The sequence below is a fragment of the Grammomys surdaster genome, unplaced genomic scaffold, assembly GCF_004785775.1.
Source record: "Grammomys surdaster isolate TR1022 unplaced genomic scaffold, NIH_TR_1.0 272, whole genome shotgun sequence".
Taxonomy (NCBI): domain Eukaryota; kingdom Metazoa; phylum Chordata; class Mammalia; order Rodentia; family Muridae; genus Grammomys; species Grammomys surdaster.
Genome location: NW_021604713.1, coordinates 1,042,220 through 1,068,776, shown reverse-complemented (window position 1 = coordinate 1,068,776; position 26,557 = coordinate 1,042,220). Strand labels below are relative to the sequence as shown.

The 26,557-nt window shown below is 43.5% G+C and overlaps 1 protein-coding gene and 1 pseudogene across 2 annotated transcripts; one reads left to right on the top strand and one right to left on the bottom strand.

The window, feature by feature from the left end:
- Window positions 1-1,763: 1,763 nt before the first annotated feature.
- LOC114628819 lies at window positions 1,764-2,819 on the top strand (annotated as a pseudogene).
- Window positions 2,820-6,009: 3,190 nt separating this feature from the next.
- Elac1 (elaC ribonuclease Z 1) lies at window positions 6,010-26,027 on the bottom strand. Of its 2 annotated transcripts, none has more exons than XM_028776759.1 (4): window positions 25,948-26,027; window positions 18,500-18,664; window positions 13,037-13,501; window positions 6,010-10,330 (listed from the first exon to the last, which is right to left on the bottom strand). In XM_028776759.1, the coding sequence occupies exons 2-4, from the start codon at window positions 18,654-18,656 to the stop codon at window positions 9,864-9,866; spliced, it is 1,089 nt and encodes a 362-aa protein (XP_028632592.1). In that variant the 5' UTR covers window positions 18,657-18,664; window positions 25,948-26,027; the 3' UTR covers window positions 6,010-9,863. The 2 variants fall into 2 exon arrangements, with proteins under 2 accessions (XP_028632592.1, XP_028632593.1); XM_028776760.1 differs by lacking the exon at window positions 25,948-26,027 and adding an exon at window positions 25,688-25,746.
- Window positions 26,028-26,557: the final 530 nt, after the last annotated feature.

Genomic DNA, 26,557 nt, shown 5'->3' with positions numbered 1-26,557 from the left:
GTCTGGTTGATTGCCTCAAGACATATCAGAAGGCTGGAGCCTGAATGTTGAAGAGTTCAGTACACCTTTGGGGTCTATGTTCTCCTTTCATTAATGACCAAGTTCATCAGAGATCTTGTAGTGATTGTGGATGGGTAACATGGCTTTGATCACTCACATAAGATCTAATACACTTAGGCTACAATTTTCTTTCAGGTAAGTGCAATGTGTATCAGTGGGGGATTTTGAGCAGAGTAGTAACATGACTCAAACTGTATCTTTCAAGCACTCTATTCTCCTCTTTACTGTATTACTGTCCTATTGCAATTCAAATGGTAATTGTGAATTTTCCTGTAGATGCACTAAACAGTAAAAAGAAGCTGAGCATAGTGTCCAATAATCTGAATGGTTGGGAAGCTGAGACAGGATAATTGCAAGTTTGAGACAAGCCTGGCTTCCAAAATGAGACCCTATCTCAAATACAACAGAACTATACAAAGACAAGTGAACTCAATAGTGTGTGAGTGTGTGTGTATGTGTGTGTATGCATGTGTGTCCGTGTCCGTGTGTGTGTGTGTGTGTGTGTATGCACCCATGTGCACTCAGGAGGAAGCTAAAGGAGGACACCAAGCATCTTCCTCTATCATTTTACACCTTACGTCTTACACTTTCCTTGAGAAGGGTCTCACTGAATCCAAGAAGCTCAAAATTTCCACTGATCAGAGAGCTTTCAGAATCCACCTGTCTCTGCCCCCACAACACTAGGATTTCAGGCATGCCTGACATTTACATGGGTGCTGGAGAACAGGAAGCATTGTTACCCAGTGAACCATCTTCATGGGCCTGAAGTCAATATTAATAATATAACATAACCTAATATGACTAACATACCAATTTAACATATAGTCAATACAAAAAATGAATTACATTACTTTTATAATGTCTTTGAAATCCAGTGCCTGTTTTCTACTTCCAGCATATCTTGATTGGACCAGCTATATCTCAAGTACTCAAGAGCCACGTCATGAGTGGCTGGAGGCTTTAACCCAGATGGGAAACAATATGTTCTTCATGGACCTCCTCCAGCTAGGGGGTTGTAGACGCTGTCTCCTGAACACTGCAGGCTGGTGGAACTCTCTCAGCCAACCTCCAAAACTTCCTGAGAATAAGCAGATAAAACCTCAGGTTCCACGTTGATAAAGTTGGGTCTCTGTACAGCACTCTCTGTCCCAAGCACTTGTCATTGTCATCATGACAGCATACTCATCAGAATACTGCTGCTCCCCCATCTTTATAGGCAAAGAAACCAAGCCACGAGCGATGAAGTAATTTATCCAAAGCCACACCACAGACTGCTGTCAACGCCTATGATTTCATGCATTACACCAGTGACCCTCAAACTCTTGTTCATACGCCCTCTGAAAGCGTTGGAAAAAGCAGACTTCACTTTTTACTCTAAGTCATAGCTTTTGCAAATAGGGCTTTTTTCTTCCTGTATATTATACGTAAACTTTATTTTCATGTTAACTATGTTCAACAACCTGGGTAAAGTCATTTATTAATCCTTATAGATTATTTGTTTAATTCTTTCAGACTTTCTACCCATGTAATTAGATCATCTGCCATCAATGACCGTTTTATTCCTTTCTTCTTAGTTCTTATTTATTTATTTAGATCTTATTTTATTGTACTAGCTATGACATTTAAGGAACTACACTGTGGTGCATGCCCAGGGCCATTCAGACACCAAACGAAGAAAGCTACCCCACTTAGAGACGCAGACCATGTGGAGCTCCCAAGAGCCGCTTGTGGCATGGTTTCTAGTGTTGGCAGCAGGTGGTACTGAGCATGTCTACAGGTCCAGACCACAGAGTGTGTACCATGGGGGTTTCCAGAGGCCCTGTCTTGGAGTCCTTTGTGCAGCGTGAACACAAGCCTTTCCTCACCACTTACAGTGGACACTGAGCTCGAAGCACAGTCCAAAACATCTTCGAGGCTGCCTATCTCTGCAACCCTGGGACTACTCCCACCAGCCTTCCCTATGTCTGCTGCCCTGGTTGGAAGAGGACCAGTGGGTTCACTCTAGGGACTGGGGAACAGCAGCCTGCCAGCCTCCATGTGGAAATGGAGGGAGCTGAATCCATTCAGATCACCGTCATTGCCCTGTGTGGTGTCAAGGAGATGCTTGCCACACAGCTGTGAATGAATGCAGCTCTGAAGAGGCCAGTTGTTCCCCAGCACTATGTCAATACTATGGGCAACTATTGATGCCGGTGTTGGGAGGGGCAAAGCCCATCTACAGATGGGATGCTCTGCCTGCCCAGGGAGCCCCTTCTCTGGTGACCTCAAACCCTACAACCGGAGTGGACAATGTGGTGAAGGAGGAGGTGCCCAGGGTACAGTCCTGGGTTGACATGCTAGAGCAGAAACTGCAGTTGGCACTGGCCCCACTGGCCACAGAGCATGGCCCTGGCAGCCTGCTGGCCCACTCCTTCCAGCAGCTGGATCATATCAATTCAGTGAGAGAGCAGGTCTCCTTCTCAGAGGAGCAGCTGGGGTCCTGCTCTTGAAAAAAAAAAAGATCTGCGATAACATCTCACCTCCCAGGTTGGACTGATCTGTCACCTCCTACATCCCTTCCAGCCGGAGTACAGGTGCTATCTGGTGGTGCCTGTGTGCAGAGGCCCTGCTTGTCTGTACCTTCCTCAGGAGGTTCTAGAGACCTGAGAATGGGGAGTGGGGTCCTGTGCGACTCTCCCAGTGGGGCTTTCCAGGAACAAGAGCTCCCTGCTCAGGTGGGGATTGTCCCCATCTTTGTCATAATAAAGCTGGGACAATGAAAATAAAGGGAACTATACTATGTGTATGGTACCAAGTGGGCATCCGTAAGTGTTTCTTAGAGACAAAGTTTTTATTAGTAGGTATAGCATTTGCTTCATTTCCAGATATTACTTATTACGATAAAGGCATTCCTCAGTCTTCATATGATCGGAATTCTTACTCTAAATGAGTGTTAAGTTCTAGGTCTGTGGAGATCATCTTGCTATCCTCTCTCATCTTTTGTTGCTATGAATACAAGTGATTTTCTAAAGCCAAACAAACTTTGCATTCCTGGAATGAACTTCCCTTACAAAGATGTCTTTCTTAATATATGTCACTGGATTCAATTAGCTAATTATTTTCTTCAGGGTTTTATGGGGAAGATTAGCATGTAATTGACCTTTCTTTTAATGTCCTTCCATTTTGACATCATCTGGATTATACTGACCTCATAAAATGAGTTGGGACAGGATCCCTTTTTTCTACCGTCTAGAAATATCTGTGGAAGGAAGGTGTGTTTCTTCCTTTAGACTAATTCACTAATGGAGCCCAGAAAAACTGGTAAGATTTTTAGCCATAAATTCAACTTTTTGAAATAATATTCTTATGAATTCTTTGAAAATTTCACACTATGTACTTTCAACTATTTTTAAAGTAATGTATAAGTTCTGGTAAGCTGTGTTTTAGGTTCTTTTTTCTTTTCTTTTTTTTTCTTTTTTTAACTTTTGAGACAGGGTCTTACTATGTTGGCATAGCTGTCCTGAAACTCATGGGTTCCAGACCTCCCCCAAGTAATTGGGACTACAGGCAAACACTACCACATGTATCTAACAGTTTGGGAGGGAAGGGGAGTTTGCTTTGGCCTGTGTTCTTGTTGGTTGTTTTGTTTGGGCTTTTTTTTTGAGATAGGGTTTGACTATGTAGCACAAGCTGGCCCTGCTTCAGCCTCCCAAATGCCAGGAACACCAAGACACACCACCACAGTCAACTCTCAACTTTTGTTACCTTCAAAAGTTGCTTTAGTAATTTTACCTAATATAAAAATTATTTATGGGATTATTTTTATCATATTAAAGTTTATACTGTCTGTACCAATATCCCCTTTTACATTCCTAATAGAGGTATTCTATAAAAAACTATTTCAAAATAATCTATCCCTGATCTACTGAAGAACAGATAAATAAAATACAGCATATCCACAAAGTATTATTTAGTCGTAAAAAGAATAAATTACTGATGGGATGCATACTGAAAACATGCTAAATGGAAGAAGCCATTTATAAAAGAGATCATGCTGTACAAGTGTATTCATATGAGATGCTCAGAATTAGCCAGAAAATAGATCCGATGATTCCCATAGCTCGGGGGCTTGGGAAGGTAAGGTGAAGAGTGGGGTTGACTGACTGGCAGAATTATGGGGTTTCTCTGGAGAATAATAAAAATATCCTAAAACTGGTGGTAGTGATAGTTGTCCACTGGATTGTAGCTCAGTGAAGTTGCCCGTCTTCAACACATCACTATGAGTTTAATATCCAGCACAACAAAAACCAACCAACAAACCAAACCAAACAAAATTCAAACCGTGTAATACAGGACATTCTCCCTCAATTTTTTTCTAAATAACAAATTGGAAAGTACCGGATCATTTCACATTTGAGCCTCGGTACCAGTGCGTGTTTTCATTGTCTTTAGTAACTTGGAAGGTTTCCATGCTGACAGCACCACAGTACTAGCATGGCATTGCCTCTCCTGGTTCTCAGGAAGACCGATGCTAGAGTGTCTCAGAAGATAGGATGCCTGCGTATTTCAGGAACGTCTGCTAGTGCCAAGACCATTGTCCTAGGTAGCACTGCCTCACTGGAGAAAGGGATTGTGTTTTAGTCTCTGCTAGCTATACAAATGTATCAAGGCCCCAGGCGAGACAGGTCAGCACTTGGGTTGCTGACCCAGACCTAGATGCTTCGAGATGTTCAACTCCAGTCCAGACGTGTGGAAGAGATATAGTCAGACTAACCTATCATCACTGGAAGTCACAACAATGTAGAAAACAACCTGGACCAGATGACCTTGTTTAACTGGGTAACAGGGAACTAAACACTGCTTAGCTCTGCCCCTGGCTGTCTGCAGAGCTTCTGGCAGCTAAGGGGATTAATATTGCTGAAAAACTTGATCCCTCACTTTTCCCTGACACTTTTTTTTTTGTGGGTGAATTTAATCTTTGTACCTGCCATGTCTGCTGAGTGTATAATTAGCAGGCAGGATCTGAGCAGCAGGGCTTCTCAGTTAGCTTTATTTAGGGGTGGAATTTTTTTCTTTCTTTTCTTTTTTCCCCCTTTGAGTAAACTTAAGCACCCCAACTTCCTTATAATCTTGATTATAACAGCTTTACTTAACCCTCAGAGTCCATCAAAAACACAGAAACACCCGAGTCTAGGTGTCAATTAGAGTTACCTTGTCCTTTAGATGTGAATGCAATTGGCCAGCTGTTTGAGTTGGTATCGCTGTACCTCCCCTAACCTTCTGGTCACTTACCTCTGACTACATCTGATGTAAACTGTTCTCCAGCGGGGACTGTCTTGTTTCCCTGCTGCTGGCCATCTTCCCCAGGACATGGAATTAAGAATTTGCTCTCAATTAGTGTTGTGCAGCATTGGGAAGGAATTCACTAAACATGGACCTAGCAGACTCAAAAGTTTAGGACTTCCTTTTGAGAAACAAGACTAGAAATAAAACACACCACTCAAGGTAGCCTGGGTCAGCACCAGTGTCGCCAGGTCACAGCTACTATAAATTATTTTCTTGTTTCTTAAAACAAAACAACAAAGAACAATGGGATGAGGTGGGTAGACTGCTCCTCTACCCTGTGCAGGTTCCAGACTCTGCCTAAGGCTCAGCCTCCCCTTTCTTCCTTTGCTCTAATACCCTTATACATAGCAGAAGCCAGTATCCAACTTCTTAGGTAGAGAAAAACTTTTCCTAATCTTTTCCCTGACTCTAGGGTTTTGTCTCCATACCTTAGAACACCAAACTAAAGTTTCAAACTGTTATCTATCAGGATTTGCCCACTGAAGTCATAGGCAGGCATTTGCTCCTCCTCCTCTGTGTCAGAGATTAGGTCTGTGTATTTTGTGTGTTTTTAACATGAATCAGGAAAAAACATCCACTGGATAACGCAGTCCTAAATATTAACAAAATCACAGGACAAGAAAATATGACCCAGTCAACACTCTTTATTGAATGCCTTTGATGTTCCAGGCACTGAGTTAGTCATAAAGGGAACAGAAGCAGACAGAGCTCTGACCTTGTGTGGCTTACAGAGCTGGTATGGAGGAAAAACATCACATACAGAGGCAAAACAAAGCTGTGACCGACAAGTGTGAGGAAGATGGGTTGAGGGGCTGAGAAAATACACTTCCTAGCAGGACTTGGGCAGGCAGACTTCCACGAGGCCTTGAAAGCAGAGCTAAGACGCAAAGGTTCACTAGGGTGATTGGGGAATGGCAAATGCCATTTCAGGAGAAGGATGTAGGCCACTGCAAAGCTCTGTGACATCAGAAGACCTTGAGGCCAGGACAGCAAACCTGAGTAGCACTGGGGGGTAAGATTAGGCTAGAGAGGTGGGTAAAGCCAGACTACTACTAAGTTTCAAGCCTGGGAAAAATGGCAAAAATTTACATCTTGGGAAAAACCTCCCACTGGCTGTAGTACAGATGATGAACAGGAATACTGCAGAGACCTGACCGGTCAGCTCCCTGGAGTATCTACGTGGAGACGAGTTATCCAGAGGAGCTTATCTGTATGGATGTGCTATGACATAACCACTGTACTAAATGAGTATATACATACACTCCGTCAGAACATCCATTGTACTAGTGATACATAAAGCCACAGAAGCGGCAACCTGTCTTGCTTCCCCTACTTCTTGCCCGTTCTCTCCCAAGGCTTCTTTCTCCACTTAAAAAACATTATTAGTACATATTAACTATACAGAAAGAGTTTCATCATTACATTTTTATACATTCTTGTAATCTGAATCCACTCTTAACCATTCATGTTCCCTCTCTTTCCCCCTTGTTTTTCTGGTGGGGGAGGAGGGTCAATAGAGACACTGGGGATCAAGCCCAAGACCTTGCTCAGGCTAACCCACTGTTCTACCCCTGAGCTACATTTCTAGCTACTTCTCTTGCTTTTTAAAACATAATGTGCTTAAATAGTTGTTTTTCATTTTTGTACACCGAAGAAAAGAAAAATTACACACTATTATCCCACAGTTTCCCTTTAGACTTAGTTCTTTTCTGTCAAGAAAGAATTTTCAAAGGTGCATCAGTGCTTCCTTTTTAGTATCCCCTAAAAACCAAACCAAACCAAAGCCCCACACACTTGAGCTCTGGGATGCTTGGCAAGCATGGAGTCCTAGGCTCCATCCTCAGCACCAAGTAAACCTAGCGTGGGCTCCATGCTCAGCATCACATAGACCCAGCATAGTGACATAAGACGGTTACCTCAGCATTCTGGACATAGAAGCAGAAGCATCACAAATTCAAGGTCATCCTTGGCTACATAGCAAATTCAAGGCTAGCTAGCCTTGGGCTACATGAGACCCCAATCTTAAAGGAAAAAAGAAGAAAGAGAAAGAAGGGGGTCAATACTCCTATTAATCTCCATTTCACTAGTCCTCAAATCTGTCAGTAAAGACAGATCTAGTTCATTTTACTGTAAACATATACCTTTGTGAGATAAAGTACCATCACCATCCATTTGGGATAGACACATTTGGGAAGGACTCTTATTTCATTAATAAGGGAAAAAGTAGCAAAATTTCAAGCTGACATCAGAATATTTAGAGAAAAAAAAGAGTTGAATTATCTGTATTAAAGATAATTGTACCAGGAGGCAAAAATCATCTTCCTTTTTAATACTACAGATCAAAAGGAAGCAAGTGCTCTACCACCAGGCTACACTCCCAGCCTAAAAATTGTAACATTTTCTTGGGAAAGAAGTATTCAAAATATTATGGGCAGATAATAAACACATGTTTATAACCCCAGCTCCCAAGCTGGAGTGCTTTAAGCTTCAGGCCAGTTTGGGCTGCATGGTGAGACCTTGTTAAAAACAGGGAGAGATGAAAGAGAGGGTAGGACTTAGGTCTTTAAGTTGATGAAGTCATATCTTCAATAGAATAAAGCAGGCCACTCCTGTGTGGCAGTGAAGAATGTGAATGAACATGAAAATATGTTACAAGTCACATTTAGCTTTTTCTGTCTTTTTTTTTAAAGATAAAGTTCTATTATGTATCCCAGGCTCATATTTTCCTGCCTTAGCCTGGCCAATGGCAAGGTAACAGGCTTGTGCCACCACACCTAACTAAGATGTTATTAACACAGCGTACTAGAAAGGAGGAACTGCTCGGAGATAGAGATTTGAACACAAGAACCTCACGTCAGGTTTACTTCTACTCACAGAAAACAACCTCAGTGCTCAGAGATAAAGACATTATTACATGATACAACTCTAGAATGACACGAAGTCCCGCACTTTGAGAGACTATGTGATGCTAATGAGAACGTTGGTCCGGCCTTGTTGGTGGGCCCTGCAGTCAGTGTCCCTCCAGAACACCTGTCTCTTTGCCCCTTTATGGTTTCTCAACCTTCCAACATTCTTTTTATTGTGCCAAAATAATGCCTCTCAATTTCTTACAGAGGATTTTCTGATAATAAACTCCTAGCTTTTGTTTGTCCAATAAAATATCTTTATTTTGCTTTAGGAAAATAGTGGAGGGAGGTCAGCCTTCATGTAAAAATATGCATGCATAAAGTATATAATACACAAACATATATATAAGAATCTATAAAATATATATACCCTCAATTTAAATACATAGAAAAAAAAAAGACAGTTTTTTTCTCCTAGGCTAGTTCAGTATCCATGTCTTTCAGAATCACCCAGGCAGCTTAGCAACACAGTGTCGGGTCCACTCTGACCTCCTAACTTAGTCTCTGGAAGCAGAGGCAGCAGCTCTCTATCCAACTCCACACTCAACTCACACTGCAGCTCAGGACCACTAGGCCTGAGGCAGGCTCTCCCTGGGGTGGAGGTGACTGTCTCTTGCCACATCTGTAAGAATCACTTGATGACTCATTTTTGCAAATAATACCTGATGTGGCACCTAACTCTAACATGCACATCCTTTACCTCCTATTGGAGGAGCTGGCTCGTCTATTAATTAAATCCAGTATATTATTAACTTTGGCAGAGCATATTCACATTGGGAATAAAGGTTTTTAATTTGTGTCTCTGAACAGACCTAGAACTTTGAGGTAATTATTATTCAGGACTAACGCAAACTGTGCAGCATAGATGGCATTCCTGACCCCCACTGACTAAACTACTGTGCTGTCACCATCTCCCCTCTGTAGTGATGGAGGAAACAGGAAAAACAATCCCAACATATCTAATTCTCAGTAGACTACCCAGGACCATGTGTTAAAAGAAACCAGACTGTTGAAGAAAATGCTAAGATAAAACTTAGTCCAAACCTGCACTGACTGTTTCATCGAAACCACCACCATGTTATCAATACTGCACGTGTATTGCCCCATACATTTATCTCTGTGTCAGGAACACAAATTCTATACAAATTCTGCTACTACTTTTGTAGCCAAGTGACCCAGTCCTATATATTTTGCCAGTAATGGCAACTAAGCTGGGCAAAGCTATATCCAACACTGCACAGAGTGTTGAACTCTATCTGTAGCAATAGCCACAAAATAAGTACCCTGCACAATGAATTATTTTGTCACATCTTCACTTTAAGAAGGATTTTTCATATTTAGAATTTAAACTATTTAAATTTTTTCATCTTTTAAAAATGACTCATTGTTGAAAATCTTGGTCCCTCTCACTACTGAGTCAGCTCAACAATCCAGCTCCATCTTTAGGATTAATAGGCCAAAGTAATTTTAAGGGAAAAAATCACTCACAACCAACAACAAAAAAAACGTGTAGTGCAGGTCTGGTAATACATCCATCCCATGTCCACACTTATGCACTCAGGAGCGTGGGCTTCACTTCTTGATGGGAATGCCAATCACCATAAAATCTTCTGCCAGAGTCACTTCTTGGAGCTCCAACACGGACTCAGCTTGCTTTTTCAGTTCTGCGATGCCGTCTGTCTCCCCTTCTCTAGCTAAGGCGGTTGGTTTGTACCTCTGACTGAAGTGAGTCAGAACTAGCCTCTTTGCACGGCACAGCTTTGCGAACGCGGCTGCCATCTGTGGTGTGCTGTGGCCATGCTCTCTCGCCTTGTCCATCTGGGAATCATCCAGAGTCGCCTCGTGGATCAACAGGTCTGCTTCAAAGCACAGCTTCACTCCCCCATCCCCCACAACCCCAGAACAGTCACCCAGGATGCAGATTTTTCTTCCAACCATAGGCTTTTTTAAGACATCTTGGGGAGAAATTGTAACTCCATTATCCAAAACAACAGAAATTCCATTTTTCAGCTTCCCATAGGCAGGACCAGGTGGCACACCTGATGATAAAATGAATAACATCGTATCAAGGATATGGAATTATGATTTGCAAAGAGACAACTTTAACAGCTTATAGTAAACAGCAGATAGCAAAGGCATCCAGGAGCCTGGAGAGAAATGGCTTAGCAGTTAAGAGCATTTGCTGTTCTTCCAGAGGACCTGGATTTAATTCCCAGCACCTTCGTGGCAAATCACAAATGTCTACAACTCCAGTTCCAGGGCTTCTGAGGGTGACAGGTATATGCATGGTGTACAGACATAATGCAGACAAAACCCCCATAGACATAAATTTTTTTAAAAAAAATTAAAGGCATCCAATCATTTTCAAAACTGTAAAAAATGCTTTACTACTTGCAGACAACTGTGACATGGGATATTTAAACATTTTTACAGGTTCAGTGTTGACTGTTGTTACCAACAGTGGCTTTATGCTTGCAACCTTTCCAAGCACATCTGTAAGCTAACTTTTAAGCTCTGAAGTAACACTTAGCCCTAACTACACTCAAGATACCAGCTTGGATTTTCTACTTTACATGGGAATACCAGATTTTGAGGATCCTTTATTTATCATAACATCAAAAAATAAATGTAAACAATTATATAGCCAATATCTCCAGTCAGAACAAATGTCTATGAACTGACTGACTAAGGAAGAAACATGTTAAGAGAGGACTAGTGGGGTCATACGTTTGGGTAGGGCAGCCAGTTAAGATCCCTGCAGCCAAGCCTGACAACCTCATCTGATCCCTGAGACCCACATGGTGGAAGGAGAGAGATGACTCCCAAAAGCAGCCCTCTGACCTCCACATGCACATTATGGCAAACACACACGCACGCGTGCACACACACATGCACACATAGATACATGGACACACACACACACATGCACACACCCAACAAAACAAATAAACACACAAAAATCCGGCCAAGGGAAGTTTAAGGCAATTCTGCATGCTTAATCATGGTGATGGATGGCGGCAACTCCAGATTTTCAAGTTTAGTGCTGTATTAGTATAGATTAACACTGCAGATCATTCTTACAATGTTCAAAGTCTCCAGATATAACAGTATTCCTACAGTATTTAGATCACAGAAAACGTCTTTGGCCTTGTCACTTCCTCATTGTCTAAAACAGCATACTGTCTCAGTTGGGGAACAAACTGAATACATAAAAATTAGACAGAGCCACCACCATTCTTCCAACAGGGATACCTTAGCATGTCAAGCAAAGTATAGTGCTGAAGCCAAAAGTGGGACGGATCTGGCCTCCATTTCTTCAGAGGTGCTGAGGTTTCCTCACTGAAGCACCATGGCCTCATAAGGAGAACCACAAAGCCTTCAGGGAACAGTGCCCTTCTTTGTGTTTCTGTCCCACTATGATGAAGCATGGTATGTAAAACTGGGTAAGGTGCAGTGTTGTGAATACCAAACTAACTTCATCAAGATTGAATGAGTAGGCAAGGTGAATAGGAAAGAAACTCCTGAGGTAGTTGGCTGCTATTATAAAGACCTATGGCACAAATCTTTACTCTGAAGATGTCACTGAAGGACCAAGGAGACGGCTCAGTGGGTAAAGTGCTTGCTGGGCAAGCAAGAAGGCCTGAGTTCAGATCCCCAGCACCCGTGTGAAAAGCGAGGTGGTGCCTGCATCTGCAACCTCAGCATTGGGGAACAGAAATAGGCAGATCCTCTGGGCTTGCTGAGTAGTCAGCCTAGGCAAACAACGAGCTCCAAGTTCACTGAGAGACCCTGTATCAAAAAGGAAGGAAGTCACCTCTGGCCTCTGCATGTACACGTATGGGTGAGAGGACACACACAGACACACCTCACACAAAGATGTCATTGAAAACATACTTCTCAGCCAGGCAGTGGTGGCGCACGCCTTTAATCCCAGCACTCGGGAGGCAGAGGCAGGCAGATTTCTGAGTTCAAGGCCAGCCAGGTCTACAGACTGAGTTCCAGGACAGCCAGGGCTACACAGAGAAACCCTGTCTCGAAAAACAAAAACAAAAACAAAAACACAAGAAAACATACCTCAGAACTGTGCACACTTCGAATTCCAACCAATCTTGAGGCAGAGGCTGGAGGATCATGAGTTTGAATTTGAGTTATACAGTGAGTTGTAGGCCAGGCTGGGCTACAGAATGAAACCCTGGATCAGACAAAAATAAAAACAGAAACAGATTTTTAAAAGTAACTTCAAAAATGAGATAAGAAGATGGGCAGCAGCTTAGTGGTGGAGCACATGGGAGGCCATAGGCTTGAACCCCAGCATGGCCCAAGTACAGCGAAAGGAAAGCTCAAAAATAAATCCTGGCCACATCATCCCAATTCAAACCACTCTGCCAACTAAGACAGGGTTGGGCCTGGTCGCACAGCCTGCACCCAGCTCTCAGAATGATCACACGTTCAAAGCCACCCTGGACAACTTAGATCAGGTAAAACAGAGTAAAGGGGGAGAGAGCTCAGGGTAGATAGTGCTTGCTTAGTGCGCATCCTAGGTTCAACCCTCAGTGCAGACAATAAGGAAAGAAAAAGGAGTGTGAATCCAAGGAGCTAACAAGAAAAGATTCAAATAGGTTAAAAATTTGAGTTTTGTTCTGAACAGCACCTTTCGGCCAAGGAAGTGAGCTCAGGAAACAGGCTCCCCAACACCCTCAGTGGCTTCCCGCTGGAAGCTCAGGTGAAGAGGAGGCTGTGCTTACCGAGATCTCTCAGCTTCTGTGCATTGAGTTTTCCAGCACGCTTCTTTTCCACAACTGAAAAGCCAAAGGATGGAATTCTATGAAAGAGGCGAAATGCTTTTACCACAAACTGCTCGTCATCAACCAGACAGTATGAGTTTTCTTCTGCATCTAGCAAGATAGTTCGTCCTTGTCCTTTGGGAGAGCCGTCTGCTTCATCCACATGTGCAAATTCTCTTAGCTCTTCCATAGGACACTGGTCAGCTGTAGGAACTAGCTCATGAACCACGTAAGGAAAAACCAACTCCGTGTGAGAGAGCTCCATGGTTCTCCAGATAAAGTCCCGAAGCCCGACAGGGCCGTAGATTTCAATAGGCTGCCTGGTGACCACAGAGCCACTCTGCAGGCTGATGGTACAGAGGAGGCCTGGAAGGCCAAAGAAGTGGTCTCCATGGAGATGCGTGATGAAGATCTTGGTAATTCTCCCTTTTGATTGAGGCGAGGAATATATTAGAAAAGTTTTCAGAAATAAAAACCAAAACAAATATTTTCCTGAGCATCCCCATCCCAGCCCTATGCTGGATTCACTTTGTGCAGACAAGACAGTTGCTCTATGACTGTGCTGCCACCGAGGAACATCCTGTCCCACAGACATTGAATTTAAACCAAGCCTAACAACTTACATAAAGAGTAGTCAACTGAAATTACATATTCTGTATGTTACTATAAACTTATTTATTCATTTTGTTTTGCTGTACGACTTCAGAGAAGAGAAAATAGACTTTATTACTTGGCTGATCGATTGGTTCTGTGTGTATGTGTGTGGGGAGAGGTGTTCATGGTGTTGTACATGAGTATGTTGGACACATGCATGCAGAGAGCAGAGGAGGAGACTGGATGCCTAACTTTAGGACTTTGAGACAGGGTCTCTCCTGAACCAGAAGCTCACCGTGTTGGCTAGGCTGGCTGACCACTGAACTCCCAGGATCTACCTCCCTGAGCACCCACTAATGCTAGGGCTACAGGCCCCACACAGCCATGCCCAGTTTTTTACATGGATACTGTGGATATGAACTCACGACCCTGTGGTTGCATAACATGCACTCTTATCCTTGAGACATCTCCCCAGCCCTACTTGGTTGCTCTCTGAGACAAGATCTCATGCTATAGCCCATGCTAGCCTGGAAAGCACTGTGTAATCCAGGCAGCCTTGAATCTGTGGCATACTCCTGCCTTAGCTTTCCAAATGACAGGATAATAGGTTTGAACTGCCAAGCCTAGCTTTAGTGGCTGGTTTAAATTTCCATTACTATCTTCAAATTACAGTGTTTTACAGCTTTCCAATTGATTTCCTATATATTCCCTACTTTTTAAAAATAAAATTTAAAAGTATATCAAGATAACTCACCTAACTAAATAGGCCTCAGATACACTGTCTCCCATGGTTCCCTCTGAGACTAGAAACATGTACCTAAAGCAAAAGGAAATGTTCTACTGGCTCCGGTTGACTGGACCAGGTCTAAACCTAATATTGCCTGTTAAGGTTTCCTTCCTGAGCAGGGATTCACCAACTAAGACTGAGATGTGTGTCCCAGTGAAGATGTGGGGGAAGGGCAAACAGGACAAGGACCTGGTAAAGAAGAAGAAAAGGAGGAGGAGGAATAGGAGAGGCAGAAGGGAACATGGAAGAGCAGAGGGAAGGCAAGCACATCAGGTACTGGCTGGCATGCAGCAAAGTAAAGGCAGATAGATCCTGACCATACTATCTGAGGGCCCATGGGCCCAGCTCTTGTCTCCAGTCTGAACCTACACAATAGCCTTGTCAGTGTACACCATTTAAGTTCTAACTCTATTTAGCTAATGGTAAACTGAATTTACTTCTGGTAAATGGCAGGATGCCACATAAGCATTTTCTGAGATGTTCCACAGGCATTTTGAAAGTAACAACCGTAACCAGCACATTTCCAGTAGAACAGGCTCAAGGGCCACCTATCTGAACTATACGATACCATAAAAGTACAGGAGCAGTTTATTGATACCATAAAAGAACAGGAACAGTTTATCACACTGTGATTTGTTCTGACAGCAAATGCTCTCAGAACAGTCTTCCCAGAACGACTACACCCAGGCTGCACTGGCTGAGAACAGTGGCTGGCTGAGAGGCTGACTTGGGTCCCCCAAGGACCCACAGAAGTGATCTCTAATTTCACAAGGCTCTTCTCTCCCTATAGATGACTATTCAGCATGCTACTTTTGCTTTTCTCTTCTTCAGGTCTTGTTTGGTAATTTCTGTGTGGTGCTGAGGATTGGATCCAGGGTGCCACACCCATTCAGTAAGCCCCCAATCACTGAGCTACCCCAGGCCTCTTCTTAGCCTTTTTTTTTTTAAATTTCAAATGAAAGGATGTTTCCTAAATTTCCCCCTTTCCCCTTTCCAGGCAGCCTCTCAGTACGACTCAAGGCCTCTAGAGATAAAAAAAAAAAAAACCTACAGTGGTCACTGAATCCAGATCCCACGTTGGCCTCAAAACTGCCAACATCAGACTTTTTGGGCCTTCTCACTATCTCCTGAAAAGCAAAGTCAAAGCTGAACACAAACAGTCTGGGAACCCAAAGCAAGCGAGGCAAAGAAAGAGAGAGAGAGAGAGAGAGAGAGAGAGAGAGAGAGAGAGAGAGAGAGACAGAGACAGAGACAGAGAGAGAGAGAAAGAGGAAAACTGCTTCCCAAAGCTACCAGTTTCAAGGGCAGACATTTCATTTTCGGGAAATGTGATTTCTGAGATACAAGGATTGGCAACCACAGTTATGGAAGGTATGAGGAAGCTACCCATTGAAGAGTAAAAAATCACATCACTTCCTTCCCCTAGGAAGAAGGAAGTAGTGGGGAAGCACTGCCCACAGTGGAGCAGAACACTAAGCATTCTTGGTTGGACATGATGATGAAATTAAACCTACTGTTCTATAGTATATGATTTGTATGGTGTGTGTGTGTGTGTGTGTGTGTGTGTATGTGTGTGTGTATGTATGTGTGTGTGTGTATGTGTGTGTGTATGTGTGTGTGTATGTGTGTGTATGTATGTGTGTGTGTGTATGTGTGTGTATGGGGTGTGTGTGTGTATGTGTGTGTACTGTTTTGCTAACAAAAGCAGCTAATGTCGAAGTGTGGTTCCATTCATCTAAATAACACATACTTCTATACACATACTCATACCATTATCACATCAATATGTACAGAGTATAGAACTATGGGATCTAGGAACACCGCTCAGTTGATAGTGTTCGCCTATCGTTCACAAAGCTCACAGTTCGACATAAAGCTGGATGTAGCAGTGCATGCTCGTAATCCCAGCACTTGGGATGTAGAGGCAGGAGGACTGATACTCAAAGCCACAGGCTACACAGCAAGTTCAAAGCCACCTGGACTCCAAAGAGCTCTGCCTCCAAGGAATGAGAGAGGTTTGGGAGGCTTCTATGTGAGGAAGACTTGGGCTTCCTTATTTATACTTTCTTCAATAAGAATATATGTTCAAAAATTTTATAATTAAGAAATTTTTGTTTGTTTGAGACAAAGTCTTATGTAGCCCAGGCTTGACTCAAACATAGAGGATAACCTTGAGCTCCTAATCCTCTTGCTTCTACCCTCTAAGTGCTGGGCTAGCAGGACTGTGTCACCACAGCAGCCTCAGCAATGTTTTCCTTCCTTCCCTCACTCCTTTCCACTCTAGCTTGTACACACACACACGCACACACACACACACACACACCAGACCTGGTGGCACAGGCCAATTATTCCAACTACTGAGAAAGCTGAATCAGGAAGACCACAAATTCAAGACCTACCTAGGCTACTGGGTAAATTCAAGGAGAGACAATGGATAACTTAGCAAAATCTTACCTCAAAATAAAAATTGTGACAATACAAAGTACTTAGATATGTACTTTGCCAATTGCACCACTATAATTTCCAGTCCTCCCAGACATAAACATATGTAAATCAGTTTAATTCTTTTCCTTGGTTAGTGCTGGGGCTTAATCCTGAGCCCGCACATATTAAATCCGTGCTGTACTACTGAGTCCCATTAACATTTTTAGCATTGCTTTGCAATGCTTTTAGGAATCCCTTTATAATCATTTCTTTTGATTGATTTTGGTTTCAGTGCTGGGAACTGGAACCACGGTGTTACACATCCTAAGCATGTATTCTACAATTAGTGCCCCTCTTTTATGCTATACTTTAAAATAGCTCATTTCTTGTATCATTACATGATTGATGCCTGGTCCCTGGTCCCTACAAGTATGTGTCTTTAAATATCAAGTGCCACGCCTTTTGATAAGTTGTAGCAGCTCTGATTTACGAAGACCTCAAAAGTGGAAGCCCTCAATGTCCATCTGTTCACAATGAACAGTGCCTACTAGCATCTGCCAGGCACTGTGTCACTGAATGTACCTCACTGTACATCCATGTGCAAACACAGAAACAAACTACATAAATAACACAGTTCCAGATACCAAGGACACTAAGAAAATAGCCTTTTAGATGAGATTTAAATGATGAAAACATAATAATTGACAAGCTAATAAAAATTATTTTTAAAGATTTAAATAATGACACAGAGGCAACCATGTAGGATATGAATTTGTGTGTGTGTGTGTGTGTGTGTGTGTGTGCGCGCACACACGCATGTGTGTAAAGAGAGAGAGATAGAAATATATAATACATATTATATATTTCTTTTAGCAATCTTTTTTGAGACAAGGTCTCCCTGTGTAGCTAAGGCTGGCCTCTAACTCACAATTCTTTCTGCTTCCTGGGTGCTATGATTCCCAGCAAGCACCACACACCAGGTTTATAACATCTCTTTTAGGCAGAGTTTGTAACCCTGTTTATTGAGACAAGAAATGCATATTTAAGCTAAGGTCAAGCCTGGGATACAACTGAGCCTAATACCCAGGTCTGCCTGAGCCTAGCCAGAGACTTTCACCACTGGATTCACCCTCCAGGTGCTACTGGTCTTGGATCACCACTCCATTCCCTCAAGCTGGAATGATTTCTCCTCTCTCAACAAGATAAACTTCTCTGAGATGACTACCAGAATGGTAGGAGGAAGAATCCTCATCCTTCCCTGACCACCTACTGCCCTTTGCATTCTCCCATGACATTATCTCCTAGCGGACACAAGTGCAGCATCACTCCCTTGTTTAGGGCAGAGACCGACTGCTACACCTGCTCTTCCTCTCCTCATCCAGCATGCCTGGGCCTCCATAAATCCTCACTCTTGACACAGGATAAATGAAAGGCAAGTAAAGGTATACATGACATTCAGCAAGCACTGCTGAGTGCCTGACACTCTTCCAAATCTTGCCAGACAGAGTTCTATGAAGTGGATACAGCTTTAGGCCTGTTACTGAACAACAGGGTTCCTGACAGCCAAGAGCATGCAACACAACAGAGGGCACTCCCAAGTAAGCTGGGTGCACACTAACCTGCTTTAAGCTGGCTTTTCATAAGCTGGGTCTGTGTTCCCTCCCCACAGTCAAAGAGCCAACACTCGCCCTCACACCGAAGAACCACCGCAGAGGCGCCCCGGGTCGGTGATGGATATGCTGCTCCTGTCCCAAGAAAGGTCACATCCATAGACATCTTCTACCCTGCAACAAAAACATCACTGAGGGTCATTAGAAAATCACTATACCAAAAGCCTGCTCCTCTGAGATTTACCATTGGTTGACTTTTGGTGCTGGGGATAGAATCCACACCTTCGTGCTCAACATGTGCTCTGCACGGAGCTATACCTTCAATTCCTGCTACTGCTCTGGGAATGATAAATTGTTTGGTAGCTGCAAATGGTGCTAGTATTCTATACTAGCTATACCCCAGCCATGGTCTTAACTGGCTAAAACTACAAGTCACCAAACCTTATGTAACTGAGCACACACAAACACATATAGCTTGGGGATCAGGAGGTGAAGCCACTTGCTACTAAGCCTCACAACTTGAGTTTATCCCTAGAATGCACACTGGAACTGGTGAAGGGAATCAGTTCCAAGTTGACCACACACACACACACACACACACACACTCTAATCCCTGGCATTGCCGGTAAAACACTACAGTTGAATTCCAAACCTATGACAGTCTCTAAAAGGCAAACTACAGAGAAAGAAGAATGAAGAGTGTTTGCCAGTGTTGTAAGGGAGAAAAGAATTAATAGGAAAAATCATTTTTTCCTTTGGTATTTGGTTTTTGAAGATAGGGTTTCTCTGTGTAGCCATGAATGTACTGGAACTATCTCTGTAGACCAGGCTGGCCTGAGATTCATCTGCCTCTGACTCTCAGGTATTGGGATTAAAGGCGTTCACCACCACTACCTTTTGGGGAAGCACACGTTTAAGGAAGTAAAACTATTCTATATGACACAATATAGAAATGCCATTATATGGAGATGTAACCTGGGGTAACGTGCTTACACAGCAATGAACAATGCTCTGGCTTCGACGCCAGTGCCCCATATACAGGCAAAGAAATGTTATATATTGGTACACACAACCACAATACAAGAATTCAAATCAATAGGTTTCTTTATCAATGAAATGAACCAACTGAAGTCAAATCAGAAGTATAAAGGCAAGTTTATTGAGAGACAGCTCTCTTGAGTTCACTGATCTCACAGGTGGAGGTCAGGGAAGTCTACACTTAGGCGACAGCAAGGGGCTTTTATAGAGCTTAGGTGAGGAGTGATGACAAACCAGCTAGGACCTGCAATTATGTGCATACATGGTCAAAAACTGAACCCCTCAGTGGGCTTCTTAGGTGGGTTTTGGGAATCTCAGAGACAAGGGGTGATGACATGTTAGCCTGGAGTTTTCTCTGCGCAGACAGGGTTGGGGGAAGGAGGGCAGATGGGGTTTCCCAGCTTGTACAGGGGATGAACAGGGGTTCCAGCCTAACCCAAATAATGTTTGTTTATAATTGTCAGTACTGGCTTATCAACTTAAGACTTATCAACAGACTAATGTTACTTAGTACAGGAATAAGTGAAAATGTGCAGGGTGAGAAGTTCTACAAGATGTCTCCAAACTTTGTACTAGTTCACTTAAGTCCTAATAAACAGTAAGCCCCACTTGGGTTTAGTTTTGGCTAAGGGTGTAAACAAGAGACAGTATTTGATCATGCTCACCAAGTGGTGGTCACAGTGGTCCCTTCTGGAGGACCAGGTACTATATAACAGTGTTGGTATTTCACAGCAATGCAAATGATGTGCTTCACTCAAAGACAGTTCATGGTTGGTCAGTTTGCCTTTGCCCTTCTCCCCTCAAGTCCTGAGGCCGAACACCGGGCCTCATACACAAACCAGAAGAGCTCTGCCAGAAGCCTCCAGCCACCGCTCCATCTCGTCTCTGTGATCTGCAACCTAGTGAGTGTGCAGACGTCTGCCAACTCTGGGCACTGTTCTCACTAGATCTAGGCACAGTGCCACCTCTGATCTGTGTCTGTGATGGGAGATGTGTATCACACCCAACAATGAAGGCCAGCTGAAAACTATGAATAGCCAGTTCCACATGAGTTAGAAATTTAAATACAAAAATCCTGATAAAATATGTCTTAAAAACTAGTGCCAGGAATATAGTTCAATAGGCGAGCCTTTACCTGACATGAAAGATGCTCTGGTTCTATCCCCACTACAAGGGGAAAAAAAGCAGGACAATCTTGATATAACTTTGGAGAGTGCAAAGACTTTCTTGCAAAGGCAAGAAGCTCTGAAATTGAAAAATAAACTCATCTATTGCACAGTACAGCATTTTGTAACATCTGTGTATCAAAACTCAGTGAAATCACAGGAAAAAAAAAAGGTTAACATCTACAAAACCTCAGGCTGAGGGAAGATGTCAAAAGGAGCAGAAGCACTTCTGTAAGAGCCAGATGACAAGGGGGTGGGGGGCTGTGCCTGCTGCTGGGCAGTGCCTTCTAAATGTGACAGGGAAGTCTCAGTAGTACAGTTGCCTAAACACAGCCTGTAACAAGCAGTCCCATCCTAGACGAGGAGGCACAATCAGTGGGTGCTTAGGGAGGAATAACCAGTTTTCTCCAGAGACAGCCACCTGATAGATTATCTGCTCCATCCTGCATGGATCCAGGAACGGACCTGACTGAGGTAGCAATGGAGCAAAGACAAGACAAACATACACAGATTTCCACAGATAGCTGGAGTCGGCGGACTGAGCTCTCTGATGGACAAACCCAGACGTTTACTATATAGAGCTGACCACTGAGGATCAGTGCACATGGCTGAACAAGGACACAGGGTTTATGGCGCAGTGCTGGATTGAGGAGGCAAGTCTAGCTAACCTCAGTAACTGTGATCTCTGTAGAGCAGTCTTCAAGCCATACAGGGGTGCTGCTATGGTGGACTTCTCCGTACCCTGTCAACAGCACACACTCACTCCAGACTTCACTTACTCAGGGCTTCCACCACTCCCTCCTTATGCAATCCCACCTGGTCAGCCCTAAGCGTATGCACACGTGAGCAACACGAAATGGATTCAGTAGACCGTGTACACACACATGCACGTGTATATATGTAGGTAGCAACAGCACTAAAGAAGAGGCCATGAATGTGAAGCGGGCGGGGACAGGGATGAACTGGAAGGGGAAAGGGAGGGGTGGAAATGATGTGAATACAGTACTTGTGAGTGAAATTCTCAAAATTTAACTTAAAGAAAGTAAAAAGTGTTTAAGAGATTAAAGCCTCTGAAGAGGGCTCTGCAGTACTGAGAAGCGCTTCACTGAGGAAGAAGCCTGCAGCCCGGCCTGAGGACGCCAGTTCAATCCCTAGAAGGCACATGGTCAAGACAGAGAACCAACTCTCACAACTCTGACCTGCACATGCGCCCCTTCCAGCTCATGTGTACACATACACACACAATAATAAAGAAAATAAACTATTAACTTTTAGTTTATGGAAATGCATTTAATGAAAAATACTGACAAAAGGAAAAATAAGGAGAATACATATCAAATCACAGAGTGCATTCAAAGTACAAATAAGCTTGAAGAGGGCCCAGCCCCGAGTAGAAATGCAAATTGAGCAGAGACTCAATTTCCCACACATCGGTTCCCAGATGCTAAGGGAGCAACGGTAGCCAAAGCTGGTTGGGACGATGGGAAAGGGGGTAACAGGTGTGATCACAAGTTACGATGGTGGAGGGGTGAACTGCTATTACTCTGTGGGAGAATAACTTGACAATAAATATTACCAGTAATGATGATGATACTGTTGATTACAAATCCAAGCAATCTCACTTTCTGGAATCTATAGAAATAAAAATTTTTGTACAATAATGCTTACTATGGTACTTTTGGATGGGCTAAAATATAGAAACAAGTTACAGTTATGTCAACAATAACTAGTTTACTTCTTAATGTTAATTATTCTGGTAAATTATATTATTCTATAGGCAACAAACACTGTGCTCTGTAACTACAAGGATAACAATGAGAAAAATTATAAATGGCCCCAGTATAATCTTATTTTTTAGAACAAAGCTTCAGGCCCCACACTTACACACGACAGTGTGGTGTGAGGGGTGTACAATGTATTATTACGATGGCCAGCCTCCTGGGTCTTTAGAATGATGGAGGATAGACTGGAGAATATCTGCTAACTTAAATCTTTGGATTGTTTTTAGTTGTAATGAACAATGCCTTATTTATTTCTGCTTTATATTTAACAGTGACAATGTTTTTAATGTATCAAAAGGACAAATATGCTTTTATAACTACATGTCCTTTAGTGTTCCTTTCCCTTTTGGGGAGGGCTCCCCACTCACCTTACCCTTCACACCCTCTTACATGAGGTAATTATCCAAGCCTTAAGATTACTGTTAGCATCCCTTCCATGAATTATTCCACATTTCTGCCTCTAGACCACGCTTACCTTTTGACAATTAAGTAGTTTAGTGTACATAGGCTTACTGAATTATCTCCTTATCGTTTTGCACTTTTCAAGAGGTAGAGATAAACAGAAGAAAGTTAACTTAAAAGCTAGTAAAACACAGAAGGAAGAATGAAACGTAATTGTTACTGGAAGCTAAGGTTCATGTTGTTTGCCACTCCACTGAAAAACTGGCAGACAGAAACTGATGAAGGCAATGAGTTTCTTTACCGTTCTGGCCAGAACGGGCCTCTGCTTTGCCAAGAGCAATGCTATAATTTACAGAAAAAGATGAATCAAAAGACAAGACGATATGCACATGCGAGTTTAGCTCCGAGTCCAAGTCATCAGAACTGAAATAAGTCTCAAGGCAGGGCTCCTGGCTGGGCATTTCCACCAGATAATACTTCTTAATCTCTCCAGCTGAGTCTCCTACCCCGACTTCACTAAACACTTTGCAATCCCTAACGAATAATGGATAAGTGATTGGGACATATCAGAATTAGCCAGGGAGCTTTAAAACACCAACGATTAGGTCCTATCGTAGAACTATTACACAGGAAATCCTGTGAGCAAGGCACATGCTAAGTCTGAGAGTATGTTTCCCCTGGACTCTAACATGGAGTCACATTTAAGAACTGTTTAGTGAAGCATGCTAGGTGGTGCACACTTGTGATCCCAGCACTCAGAAGATAGAGCAGAAGATCTGGGAGATCAAAACAAGCCAGCTTTAGCTACATAGTAACTTTAAGGCCAGATTGAGCTACATGAGATACTCTCAAACCAGCCCAGCAAACAGACAAACAACTCTTTGTTAGAAAACTACAACCTAAGGCTCATAACCTGAAATTAGTCAACATTTAAAACAAAGTGTTGTGGGTTTGCTTTGTTTTGTTTTGTTTTACGTGGGGCATGGTGGGACATGCCTTTAATCCTAGCTCTCAGAAGACAAAGACAGGCAGATCTCTGTAAACTCAAGACCAACCAGGTCTACATACTCCAGGCCACCTAAGGCTACATAGAAAGGACCTGTCTCCAAAAACAAAACAAACAAACAAACAAAAAACTCCAAACTGAAAAGTTCAGAGGCTAGAGAGCTATCTCAGCTGAGTAACTTGCCTGACTCAAGAAAAGCTATATTCAGCTCCCCAGTGCTCACATAAAGACCAGGGTCTGGTGGGGTGTGTATATAACCCTAGGCCTTGTTGTAGACAAGCAGATCCCTGGAACTCACTGGCTAACCAGGCTAGACAATCTGTGATAGAAAGAGCTTGTTTCAAAAACTTAAGGCAGAGAGTGGTATGGAATCCATGCAACACTGATTCTGGCCTCCATATGCATTTACGCACATACGCATACACACCCACAAGATTCAACTGGATGTGGTGGTGAATACTTCAGGTCATAGCATGGGGGGGGGCTAAAAGTACAGGAACTGAGTGAGAGTCTGAGGGCCAACCTGGGCTAGAGAAACCTTGTCTTGAAACAAAAACCAAAACAAACAAAAAAAGGGAGAAATTTCAAACACATACAGGACTAGAAATGTCAGTACAATACATTAGCACAGAGTATTCACAAAGCTTCAAATTCTCAACGCATGGGCAACCTTAATTCATCTACACTCCACCTTGACCCCCAGGGCTCCAGAAGCTCTAAGTGGCATGAGGTGCTTCCAACAGGCCTGACTCGGTTCTAGTATGTCACCTTTCCTGATGTAAATATCTACAAATGATCACTGTCAAGATCCATTGTTATATTCATTAAGTATAGCCACAAGGTGACAAGTCTCCTGCCGTAGTTGTTAGCTGACATCTCTCTATGTACCTGCTTGGTCAATTACCTGGTTACCTGTTAGAAAGGTCCATAAAGAGGGATGGGATCTTATTTAACTCCCAGTGATGCAGTATGAAATACACAGTTGGCCTCCAGGAGGTTTTCAGGTAGAAAGCAGGCAGGGCCAGAACCAGAAAAAGCTAAATACCAGTTCACAAAAGAATTCCACAGAGATTAAAAAGTAATGTGCAAGCTGTAGGGAAAACCAGGTAGGACACTTGAATTGGCAGCTTAGCTAGGGGTTAAAAAAATAAAGAGGGGATTGGGAGAGCAAGAGGCAAGAAATATTACTCTTGAAGTATGTGTGTGTGTAGCTTTTTTGGTTCCTGATTTGGATAAACTGATAAAGGGAAGAAGACAACAGGGAGAATGTAAACACTAGTTGGATAATAGACAATATGAAGCGCTAACGAGACTGATTATGATTTTATGTTTAAATCCAGCCATTGCATCTTACAGACAAGCATTTAGTATATGGAGTAGTACATTTCATAATCACTTTAAAACAACAGCGGGAAAGAAGGTAATGGGTCAAACAAGCCTGACTATGAATTGGGAATTTTTTTTTCCATGTATGCTTGACATTTTCCCCCAATAAAAGGCTTAAAAATTTAGACTAAATAATCAAAACCCTCCCAGTAGGTCAGCTGGCAAACAGCAACTATTTAAGCAATGGTGTATGTTTTGTGACATTTATCGCTCAGGCAATTAGGAATTTAAAGTGAGCAAATCACATTAGGTCCCTGTCTTCTTGGAAGAAAAAAAAAAAGCAGCTGCTCGCTTTTTCAAGACCATGATCCTCGTTCGAGATAGTGCGCAATTTCAGTCTTGACAATGCTGTCACTTGTCACCTCGGGCCTGACTGCAGATCACAATCTCGGCTGACCCTTGGGACATCCCACAGCACCTGAGGGACTAGTGGAGACCGGCGCTCCTAAGTTTCCAGGCTGGCAGCGCCGGGCCAGGGGTGCAGGCGGGTGACACCGCCGCCCCTCACTTCGGAGCTGCGTGGGCCCGAGAGTGAGTGGCCAGGCCTGTGGCCGCTGCGAGCCCGGGACACCCCGCGGCGCGTCCTCGCTGTCCGGCGCTCCCGGGACATCTGCGCCCGCCCCGCGGGCCTGCGAGCTCCGCGGAAGCGCGCCCGCCCCCCTCGGGCGCCCAACTCACCCTCTCCCCGAGGCCCGCCGGAGCCGAGGGAGGCGCAGGTCGGCTCCGAGGCCCAGCAGTAAGCGAGCGGCGACGCGCAGCCGGAAGTGCGCCGCCCCGCGGTCCGGCGCGGACGCTCTAGGCGCATGGGAGGTGCGCAGGAGGTCCGCGCTCGGTGGCGCCCGCCCAGGCTGGCTGCGGGGAGGAGAGGGTCGCGGCTTCCCACCCACTCCTCCGTCTCCGTCCGTGCTGGCTGCGATACTTACCTGCTGGAGCTCCTGACCCCAAAGTAGAAACCTTTACTCTTCCGCCTTTGGTTTGATTTTCGTGTCCCGTTTTCCAGACAAGAATGTTTTTCCTGATGTAAAAACTAGTCTTTTGTTGGGATGAATCTTTCAACTGAAAAGCCTGAAAGTGTAAGCACTTGGCATTGGACTTCATTATCAGCCTAACCGCGTGCCTCCTGAACCTTTTTATTTAAGGATTTTGTTTGTTTTTGTTTTGAGACAGTGTCCCACAATGTCCCCGTGCCTAGCTTTGAACTTGCTCTGTAGACCACTGCTGGCCTCAAACTCACAGAGAATCCTCAGAGTCAGTCTCTGCCTCCTGAGGGCTGGGATTAAAGGTGTGT